The sequence below is a fragment of the Aythya fuligula genome, chromosome 16 (assembly GCF_009819795.1).
Source record: "Aythya fuligula isolate bAytFul2 chromosome 16, bAytFul2.pri, whole genome shotgun sequence".
NCBI classification, from domain to species: Eukaryota; Metazoa; Chordata; class Aves; order Anseriformes; family Anatidae; genus Aythya; species Aythya fuligula.
In genome coordinates this window covers 14,863,148-14,874,317 of record NC_045574.1, presented here as the reverse complement: position 1 = coordinate 14,874,317, position 11,170 = coordinate 14,863,148, and the positions used below count along the sequence as shown (strand labels likewise).

The 11,170-nt window shown below is 38.3% G+C and overlaps 1 protein-coding gene across 1 annotated transcript in view; it reads left to right on the top strand.

Annotated features, from left to right (window-relative positions):
* The first annotated feature begins 1,017 nt into the window (after window positions 1-1,017).
* The window catches only part of RTEL1 (regulator of telomere elongation helicase 1), a 45,597-nt gene continuing 35,444 nt past the window's right edge, over window positions 1,018-11,170 (top strand). Inside the window, exons 1-14 of the mRNA XM_032198640.1 lie at window positions 1,018-1,035; window positions 1,262-1,380; window positions 2,281-2,479; window positions 2,858-2,951; window positions 3,828-3,909; window positions 4,601-4,661; window positions 5,070-5,145; window positions 5,862-5,946; window positions 6,300-6,365; window positions 7,150-7,303; window positions 7,619-7,657; window positions 8,369-8,447; window positions 8,991-9,088; window positions 9,540-9,595. Of these exons, the coding sequence (XP_032054531.1) occupies window positions 1,279-1,380; window positions 2,281-2,479; window positions 2,858-2,951; window positions 3,828-3,909; window positions 4,601-4,661; window positions 5,070-5,145; window positions 5,862-5,946; window positions 6,300-6,365; window positions 7,150-7,303; window positions 7,619-7,657; window positions 8,369-8,447; window positions 8,991-9,088; window positions 9,540-9,595 (1,191 nt within the window). The 5' untranslated portion in view covers window positions 1,018-1,035; window positions 1,262-1,278. The remainder of the gene's footprint in view (window positions 1,036-1,261; window positions 1,381-2,280; window positions 2,480-2,857; window positions 2,952-3,827; window positions 3,910-4,600; window positions 4,662-5,069; window positions 5,146-5,861; window positions 5,947-6,299; window positions 6,366-7,149; window positions 7,304-7,618; window positions 7,658-8,368; window positions 8,448-8,990; window positions 9,089-9,539; window positions 9,596-11,170) is intronic.

Sequence of the window (11,170 nt, the reverse complement as noted above, 5' to 3'; positions counted from 1 at the left end):
CCGATATTATGCTTCAGCGTAGTAAAGCTGTGTTTAAAGGAAATAATGACAATATTCCATATATCTGTGATCAGTTTTACACCTTTATTCTCCATGATAAATCTCATTCACTCTCATGGCATTTTACAGTTTTTACGAAGTCATTTCATTTGCTGCTTAATCTGGCACGATGGGTATCGAGTTAAAGAGTTCACACGGTCAGAAACACGAACAAAATCAGTTGTTACATTAGCACGGAGCGCTGTGAAGCACTGAAAGAATAGCTCAAAACTCTGTAGCCCATTAGCTATGATTAAAGACAATTTTCAAGCCAGGCGAGTTCAGCTCAAGGAATTTAAAGGCTGCCAACCAAAACACACCAGCAAACCTGTACCTGAACAGAGGGAAAACACAGAATATACCAGAAACTTGAGAAAGAGATCAGATTATGTAACGCTTGCATTTAAGGTCTGCTCCTTTTGATGGACAATTTTAAATATTTGAACACTTCTGCATACGAACGCTACCCTTAGCAGGGGGTAGTGTTTTTTTTGTTTTGTTTTGTTTAGTAGGGAAAATCACAGTAAAAACAAGCCGCCTCCTGTTCTTCATCTCTTCGTGTTCTTCGTGTGGGGAGCTGCGGTGACGCAGCCGGGCAGGAAACATTGGCTTCCCACCTCCCCCCCCCCTCACAAAACCCTGCTTTTGTAAAACCCGGGGACACAGACACCCCGCTCCTAAGCATTTATTCCCACACTGCGCGCTTTGCTGGACCCCTACACGCACAAAAACCCTTCGACGGCCTCTCTGAGGCGGAGGGGCTCGGAGCAGAGCCCGGCGGGACGAGAAGACCCCGGGACGGGCAGGCCCCGAGCCCCCAAAGCCCCCGACCCCAACCCCTCAGGGCCCAGCCAGCGCCCCCCCCCCACAAGGCCCCGTTCCCTTGGCAACGGCGCAGGCCGGGCGGTGGCGCCCCGCCGGAAGTGGCGCAAGGACGCACGGGGCGGAAGTGAGGCCGTGAGGCAGGCGCGGGGATTCTGAACGGCGGAACGGAGGGTGAGCGGCGGGCGCGGCGCTTCCGGGTGCGTTGCCATGGCAACCGCGATGGGACCGCGACCGGGGACCGGGAATGGGACCGGGAACGGGATCGGGAACGGGAATGGGGGCTGGGGGGCGGGAGAGGGGGTCCCGAGGCTCTTGGCTGCACCGGTCCCGGGTGTCCGCGCTCCCCCAGGGCAGGCCCGGGGCGCGGGGCGGGTGATGAGGCTGCTCTCCGCTGCAGGCCCCCCTTCGGCGAGGATGCCCAGGATCACGCTGAACGGCGTCCCGGTGGATTTCCCCTTCCAGCCGTACAAGTGCCAGGAGGTGTACATGGCCAAGGTGCTGGAGTGCCTGCAGAAGGTGAGTTCTGCCCCCAGGAATCACAGAGTATCCCGAGCTGGAAGGGATCCACAGGGATCATCGAGCCCAGCTCCTGGAACCACACAGAGCAACCCAAAAATTCAGACCATGTGACAAGCCTCGGTGCCTGCCTGGGTCACTTTGCTTCCTTCATGCACTTTGGTTCCTTTGCTAAGAAACCATCGGTATTCAGGTTTCCTTTCTGTTGTCTGTATGATGCCTTTTTAAAACCTTCTCTGACTATTTTACTTCTCCTGCATACCACCTTTTTAAAATCGATTTCACTCCTACTTTTATTTTAGCATACAGTTATTAAATACTCAGCAATGTGCAGGTGATGGTCACTATAATCGTAGCTAGGATATTTTATCCTAACCTGGAACGGTAAGGGAATACTAAGTGAGTAGTATTGTAAACTGTAACATTGCTTTGCACTTTAAATTGTAATATTCAGTAAGATCGGGTGTTTAAAAATGGACCTGCTTGCAAAATGTTCTGCCTAAGCTGTGACATGAGGCGTAGTCTTCATTCTAATGGGAATAAGCAGTCTGCAATCTGACCTGTTTCTGGTTTTTGCAATAGCATCAAATACCTTCATGTCTTTTTAGCTGAAATATAATTCATTCTAGTGGCTCCAGGAGTGGAGAGTTCTTCTGCTAAATAGAGGTTAATAGGTTGGGCTTTACGAAGTTGATTGGAGTGCCCTGCAGGTTGGGCATTTATCAAAGCTCTGTGTGAAGTACGTATGTTTCTTTTGTGTGGTGTAGTTTACCAGATAGTGATTGCTCTTTTACTGAGGAAAACATAGTCTAGCACAACGACATGTTCTGATTGAATCTCGTGGCTAGTTATTCATTATTTTTTCTTTTTTTTTATTTCTTTTATTTCTCTTCAATACAGAAGGTAAATGGCATTCTGGAGAGCCCTACAGGCACAGGAAAGACCCTCTGCCTGCTGTGTTCCACCCTGGCCTGGCGGGAGCACTTTAAAGATACTATCTCAGCCCGCAAAATTGCCCAGCGTATGAATGGAGTCGAGCTCTTTCCAGACAGGCCCATGTCATCCTGGGGTAACGCTACCACAGATGCTGATGTCCCAGGTACGTACTTTGGTTTTTATCCTCAGCGAGAATCACACAATGATGCAGGAATGTTAGTGAACGCTTGCTTTTATCTGTCACTCCTAGAAAGTATGGAATTATAAAAGCCATGGGGGCATTGTTCAGCAGCTGCAGTGCTGTTTCACACTGTTTTACAGATTTCAAAGGTGTTCTGTGTATTTTTAATTTTCTTAGAGCACTCAAAATCCATTTAGCTCATTTTGTGTGTGTGAATAGTTGTATGACAAAAGTTCTTGCTGTCTCTACAAGGCAAATTGTTACCAATAGCACCAGCTGGGAAGGGAGACTAATAGAATCTTGTGTTCTTCTTGGTGTGTTGATAATGTTTTTCTGATTTGTTTCCCCTCTGTTTGGCAGCTTATTACACGGACATTCCTAAAATAATTTATGCATCCAGAACACACTCACAACTTACGCAGGTCATTAATGAATTAAAGAACACAGTCTACAGGTAATTACAATTTAGGATAATGCTGCTTTTCAAAGAGAAGGTGGAGAAAATCCCTGTTTTAATTGTTGTCTGAATATATGCACATATAAATTTATGAATGTATATAAAAAAAAGATACTCGCTGAAATGTAGTTCTGTTAATGTGCATATGTACAACCTGGAGTTCTTTGATATATTTTTATTCTTATTCAGTCCTAGAATTTCCTGAATTCAGTCTGTTTTTGGTTCTTTATTTCACATATTTGCTTCTAATATTCCTTTTTTTCCCCCTTTTAAGATAGTGGGAAGCTATTACAAAGTTGAACTCCTTAAGAATGAAGTAAATTCAGGAAGAAATTTGTTTTGTTGTACCAATGTCAGTCACAGCGTTCAGCTGTTGGCATGAATGACAGAGTGCAACTGAGCTTTTTGAATCTGCAGAAATAATTGGTTTATATGCTCCTTGTGAAGATACAACCTTGTAATAAGGAGGGAAGAAAAGTGTTATGAACGATTATAGAGCATTAATTCCTGCAGTAATCTTTTTATAACAGTGACTGCTGCCTCTTGAATGGCTTGTAATAGGTGACAGCCCCAGCTTATTTGGCTGAACTGTCATAACAGAACCCAGATTCTACAGTGGATGATGTAAGCTGCTACTCATTACCTCCCACTGTTACCAGAAGAAATATAGTACCATAAAATCAAATAAATAAATGTATGTAGCTGTTACAAACATGCTCTTATTGATTCTGATTCTGACCCTTGTTTTATTGCTCGTCTATTTCTCGTGAACTTTTCACATTTGAGCTATTAGACTCAGTCTAGACATGTACAACTGTGTTCTTTTTTCTTGCTCTATTTTTAATATCAATTTTGTGTATTCTGTTTGAACAGGCCAAAGGTATGTGTTTTGGGTTCCAGAGAGCAGCTTTGCATCAATAGTGAAGTGAAACGACAAGAGAGCAACCACGTGCAGGTGAAAATAAGCATAATAAGAACATGTGATTCTGTTTGTTTTTGTTTTATTATTATTATTATTATTATTATTATTATTATTATTATTATTATTATTATTATTATTATTATTATTATTTATTGACATAAAGCGTGTAATTCTAACTTTAACATTCTTTTATTACACTGTTTTTATTATTAGGCTGTAGTGAATTGTTTTTTGTGCATTTGGAGGAACTTGCCGTATCTATTTTTATTTGTGCAAAATTTAATTCTGCATTTTTGGTAGCATTTTCCATCCAGAGGACGATGTGATTGTATAGAACATGAGAGATGATTAATGGTTTGCAGTTTACTGTCTGGTCTACCACTGAAGTGTTTTTCAATGGCAGTAACAATTTCGAAGTAATGCTTCAGTGATTGCTTTGCTTGTTATTTTTACAAGTAATATAAAAGACTACTCTTGTGAAAAATATTTGTGGCAAAATATAACCAAATTCCTTCCAAGCTTGTGAGTGTTCTGTGCCACAGAAAAAAAGAATGTAACTTTTAATGTGAACAGAGGGATTCATATTTTTAAGACTAAAGAATTGTGACTACCATATATTTATTAGCTGGCATTACAGAAAACCAATAACTCTTTACCCCTTAACTTGCTTTTCAACACTTGGCAAGCTGTGCTACTCTTGGATAAAATATGTGATATTTTACAGATCTATATGTGCCGAATGAAAGTGATGACTCGTTCTTGCCATTTTTATAACAACGTAGAAGGTGAGTTTGGGTGTGGAAATAAAGCCCTATTTGTGTGATATGCATGCGTGTGTGAGTTTTGCTCTGCATTAATGTCTTTCAAGAACCAAATAGTAAGAAGTGGATGAATGTGGTAACAGGTAACAACAAATCTTTGTGTGATATTGTCTTGTAAAGGAAAAGGTTCTTCACTGGGAGGGTTGTTGGGCACTGGAACAGGCTCCCCAGGGAAGCGGTCATGGTAGCAAGACTACTGGAGTTCAAGAAGTGTTTGGACACTCAAACATGATTTTTTTTTGTTGTTTTTAATTGGGTGAGCCTTTGTGAAGCCAGTAGTCAGACTTGATGATCCTTTTGGATCCCTTCCAACTCGGGATATTCTATGACTTTTACTTAAGTTTGTGGTTGTAATGTTATAACTTTTCACAGAAAAGAGTACAGAAAAAGAACTGGTCAACTCGATCATGGATATTGAAGACTTGATTAAAAATGGAAGCAAGCATAGGTAAATGTTCCCTCTGATTTTCCTCCTCCTCATTGGTGAAAACTGTTCATCAGATTAATTTTATTAATGCCTTGGTATGAACTGGACATACACTAAAGTAGCAGAGCAGCAATAAGAGCAAAGTGAAGCGGATAAATAAAAGCACAATAAATAAATAAAAAAGCACAGAGACAGCTTTCAACAAAATCTTATCTACATTAGAGCTGTTTTCATCACACAGCAGTTTATTTCAATTCTTACTTCTGTAAAGACTGAGTCAGATCAGCGTCAGGCTCACCAGTATTTTAATTCTCGTTTGAGTAGAGGCTGCCAATATTATCTGATATGACAAATATTGCAATTGCCTTTCAGATTTAAGAGGATGAGATGACTGACTTGTTGAGATAAAATAATCTAGCCCAGCATTTACTTTTAGCTTTCACGGTTGAAAGGATAATGGAGTAATGAATGCCACTCTTCTTTAATTTCTTTTTATTCTCTTTGTTTTTCTGAGCTGTATGCACAACTAGGCATTATTTTCTGTGCTTCTTTTTAGATGAGTTGTATGAGTAGAGCTAATCATTTGCCCTAAAATCAAGCATGTCATTTTCAGTTCCTGTAGAAGCTGATCAGAAATCACTGAGAGCATGAAACATAAAACAGGAATGTTGGATGCATTCTAATATTTCTGGAAGTATTACCTAATAACCTGTGCTACTTTTTTTTTTCTTAAACAGAGCTTGTCCTTATTATCTCTCTCGAAGCCTGAAGCAGCAGGCGGATATTATTTTTATGCCTTACAACTATTTACTAGACTCAAAGGTAATGTATTAAAATGTGTTTTTTTTTCATATATTTATTTCATATTGGCTTTTAGTGGATAAGCTGTGAAGAATGGATGCATAGCAAGCATGTGTATTGCACAAATGTTTTCTTCTTTATTACAGTTTCAGTTTTAACCTCTACGAACTTTGATGTGATGCATTTTATCACCTTCATTTCTGGATTAAGTGGTTCTGCAGTTTATATTTTAGGTAGCCACAGCAATTTACTGTTTTCTCAAACAAAACAAAACAAAAAACAAATCTATACCCTGAGCTACTTTCTTAGTTAATCAAATCTGTATTTCTCTGTGGCCTTTATTTCCATTCCTTCATTCTCTTTCTTATCTTCAGAGCCGGAGAGCACACAACTTAGACCTGAAGGGGACCGTGGTAATACTTGATGAAGCTCACAATGTGGTAAGTAGTTTCATCTCTGTTAACCATTTTTCAAGCTTCATCCAAAAAGAAAAACAGACCACTGTTGTGTTACAAATAGTCTGTAAAATCTGTACCCAGCTATTTCTGTTGTTACTGTTAAATATCTTGAATATTTCTCGTTTCAATTACAGTTCAAGTTTTGTAGTTTAATTAACAGTCCTTTGACACTACTGTGATTTTTCTACAAAGTGGTAGTTTTTTCCTGAAGGGTAGATCTCCAGATTTATATGGGTGCTCATTTTCTTGTTTAAAGAGTTCTTGAGGGTGTAAGAAGACATAGAAGCTCATTCTTAAAGCTCAACCACATCAGTTGTCCAAGTGCAGTAGATGACAAGCACGACTCTTGTCATATTTCCAAGTCTTCATTCCTGGAGACAAAAAAAGAAGTGCTGCCTTCGGAGATCTTCCTCTTTGTTGGCTCAAAACTTGACATCAAGGGATGTCAAGAAAAATCTATGAGCAGCAACATTAAGGACACAAAGGATGTGAGGCCTATTAAAACCAAAAGTGATTTTGATGGTGCTGATTTGCTGCTATGTGGAAGATGTACAACTATCAGTAATGCAGGAAAGGGAAAAGTGTTTGGCAAAAAGGATGCCTAGTAGTAATCAGTCTTCAGGTATGTGAAAATGTCCTCTGGCCTGAGCTGGAGATCAGAAAGGAAGTCAAGCCTGGTCATTTATGATCTATTTATCTTTGTAATTGCCTGAGCAAACAGCACATTGTGCAGTCCAAGTAATGCCTCTATTCCTTGATATTTTAGGAAAAGTTGTGTGAAGAGTCATCTTCTTTTGACTTGACAGCCTACGATTTGGCTTCAGCAATTGATACTTTAAATATACTACTGGAAGAACAAGCCAAAGCAGTTCAGCAGAAAGAAGTAAATGCTGAGTTCAATATGGAAATGGACAATTCAGGTGTGTTGACAACCACAAACCACTGCTTCTCTGGGAAGCAGAACTAGCAAATAGCTAGAAGTTTCTGGAAAACTGACTCTCAGTAGTAGATAAATTATTGTTCATTACTAATGTCAGACAAACATGTAAAGCTTTGGCCAAACCAATGTGATGTAAGGGGTCTTTCATGAGAAAGAGAGCAGAGAGTGGAATACAGATCTCTTTCTGTATGCACAGACCTTGACTTCGTATCCATAATTTTTGAAAAGGCTAAAAGAAACTAGGAATAAAACAGGCATGAAACATCCTTTTTGAAATCTTTCATTTCTTCACCAGGGCTGAACATGGAACTTGAAGATCTAGCAAAGATAAAGAGTAAGTTTCCTTTTTGTGTGTGTGTTGCTAAAAATTGTTGAAACAATTTCGAAAGGCAATTGACCAACAACTATAAATCAGGTTCATGTAGCATTTCTGTTGACATCTGCACATAACTGAGAAATTCATGTAAGTTTTAAGTTGTCTCTTTTTTCTGAGCATTTGGTGGAATGTTTAGTTGCAGTTACTTCCCCTGAAGGTGAGAGCATTGCCAGATGAAGACATCACTCCTTTCTTTGCCAGAAGTTCCCTTATTTTCTAATCTTGTCAGTGTGCTGGCAATATATTAGTTGCACTCTTCTGCTGTAAGAATGTGATGCTAAGTAGCAATCATAGCGAGGGCTTGAGATGTCTCATGTTTGCAAAGCATTTCCACAAACAACTTTCCCCATCTATGGAGAAGAATTTAAAATATAGCTGACAACTGTATTTTATGAGTATCACAGGCAATTCAAGAGTTGAGGTCATAAGAACTTGTTAAAGTTCTATAAAATATTTAGACCTGATATCTAGGAAATTGCTCTTAATCATCTTGATTTGTTTTCAGCATCAAGAAAACAGCTAGGTTGCTGTCTCTAAGGCAGTTCTCACTTGTTTCAGTAGAGGGAGCCAATAACTTTCGTAATAAAGTCTGATTGAAAAAGGGGTTCAGATGAATCCCTAAAGTGAGTTTATGAACCCTAATTTTTTTCTCTTTTCGTTCCCTCAAAGAAATTCTTCTTCAGCTGGAAAGTGCTATTGATGAAGTGGAGTTGCCACCAAATAAAAATGGAGTCACCAAAAATGGAAGGTAATAAGTAATATGTTTGCATCTTAAAAGAACAATAAATTCTAAACAAAGATTAAGTTTCAGTCTAGCGTGAGCTTCTTGCCTATGAAAGTAGTTCTTTGTGTTTACACAAAGAAATAATTTAAACTGAGGTACCAGTGCTGCAGTGATTTGGTTTGAGGTATCCCAGAGCTCTGTAAGTCCACTTCTTTACAGTGTACTACATGCATTAGTTTAGAAATTGTAGAAATTGCATGTAAAACTTATTCTAATTTAATGTATTGTAGTTATTTAATTAGATCATTAATGCATGTGTTGTAGATAAATCTGAAAAATGTAAAGGATGTGGTCAGTATGCCTTCTGTCATGTCCATGTTATCTGCTATCTTTATAACCAAATACTTATTTACATTCCCATAATTTTTTCATTTTTACAGAGAGACAAGAACATGTTTTGCTACTACATGGTGAAATTGTTCTAGCTGTAAAAGAATAATAGTAATTGTGTCCATGTGATTATTTACAATGTTTACTGATTTGAGCTTTTTTCTTTCTAAATTGCAGCTACATCTTTGATCTGTTTGCAAAGGCCCAAATAACATTCCAGACCAAATCCTCACTCCTGGAGTCACTAGAGCAGATTTTACAGTTTCTTTCAAGCCGTGAGTATAAATTTGTTTGTCATTTCACTTGGACTTTACTCTCTAACTTAAGTAATTGGAAGCTTGTATAGTTTGAGGTGAAGACGATAAAGTCATCGTTGTATTTAAATTATAAAACTCTTAAAAACTAAAATCCGACCCTGAGGACCTCTATAATTTTATTAAGTTTGGCTGCTAGGTCCCTTTTTTTGGGAAATGTAGGTCCATTCACTCTAAGAAACTGAGTTTAGCTTCCTAATGTGGAAGAAACATGAAACTTAATTTGGAATGCCAGTTTTACATTTCTTTTTGCATCTGGAATAATGATGAAAAACTTGAAATAATTTATTTGCTTCAGATAATATTTTCAAGTTGCGTTCACAGGGAGCTGTGCTGTTTAGATACATGCATTTGTATATATCCATATGGTATATTTGTGTTTTAAAAGTGATCATGGTGTTCTTCTCTGTAGGTACTGGGGTATTTGTCAATACATCTGGACTGCATAAGCTTTCAGATATTATCCAGGTAAATAACTGATGTTGCAGCTATATATGCCTGAAAGATGGAAGAGTTGGTTTAAAAAATGTGCAATATCATTAAAGGGATCAATTTTATTCTTGATTATACATATAGTTGAGCACTGATGGAAATGTACAGTTTTTTAGTTGCTGCCTAATGAGATGATCTACTTTGATTTTTACCCAGGTTATTCTTTTTGTAGTTCTGAGGTCCCTTTTTGGAGTTGTTAAATTTATCTGGTTTTAGCAACCACCAGGTGGAGCTGTACTATTGAGCAGTGCACATATGAGCAGCAGTGTTTGGGAATGTGAGATCTCATAAAAGATCAAGACAGGCTAAGGTAACAAAGCTAACAAAAATTGTTGTTTTTTTCTCCCACTTAATTATTAAATTAAAGGATCAGTAAAATAAAGCTCCTTTCAGTGCCACGGGAACTGAACCTTCAAAGTGTGCGTGTACATGTATGGTGCTGTCAATACTCTCACTATTGTGCAATTAAAAAATATCAATTATGGGGCCCAGTTTTTCACATAAAATGAGAAAGTGCAATGGGCCAGTGGCCTGAAGTTCAGTTTCTGGTTTTCCTCTGAAGTTGATCAAAGCTGTGATGTTTTTGAGTCATTCTTGAGCAATAAAGTTTGGAGAACTTAATGTTCAAATAGCATTTTAGCTATACCGTTGCATATTAGAAAATCTGCTGACATTTGGGATACAGTTGACTGTATTCCCGCAACCTGGTAATTTAAGAGCCTGAAATCTGTCACTGCCTGAGTCACTGGCGGTCTTAGGTTGAATTAGACATTTCCTAATAAGTGAAATAAGACCTTTTCTTCCCAAATACTTGTGTTTCTTTTGGATTAAAAAGATCTTTCTTCCCTTAACTTGAATAGGTAGGTGACAGTAATAATAATGAGATTTTAATGTGTTTTTTCATTGCTTTTCTGTCTTGGTTTAATGTGTGTTTTTTTCTTGTTTGGTTCAGTTTTCCTTATTAAAAATTATAATCGATACAAGAAATCCCAGTCTTCAGAGACTGTTGTGGCTGTCAATATTCAGTCTCTTTTTTTTTTTGTAGTTCCCTGGTTTTGTTCTGTTCGTTGGTAGCCTGCCTAATAGGTTAGCTGACGGACTTTCAGAAATACCTCATCTTGTAGATCTTTCTGCTGGGAAATATGCTGCTTAGAAGTGTAATCTGTGTTTCCTGTAAACACAGAAGTGATAAAAATGGTGATAAAATAATGTAAATACAGGCAAAAGAAGAGTGAAATCTGTGACAGCAAAATGAGGAAAACCACAGCAATTTATTAAATCTGAAAACTGAATTACTTCTGTGTCCAGCCCTGCATTCAGCAGCATGCAAATGAGCTCTTGCTTAATGTCCTTATTTTCAGAACACCTAAAAAACTTGCTATGTAATTGTTTTCTCTCTCGGTGCACTAGCAACTATGTACTTCAATTTTTCTTTTTTTTTGCTGAAGGATTTATAACATTCCCACATTTATTTCCCTTTATACTTTCAGATTTGAATTTAGCCACATTCTCTAAAAGTTCTAGCACGATACTGGATTTGTACTTATTTAT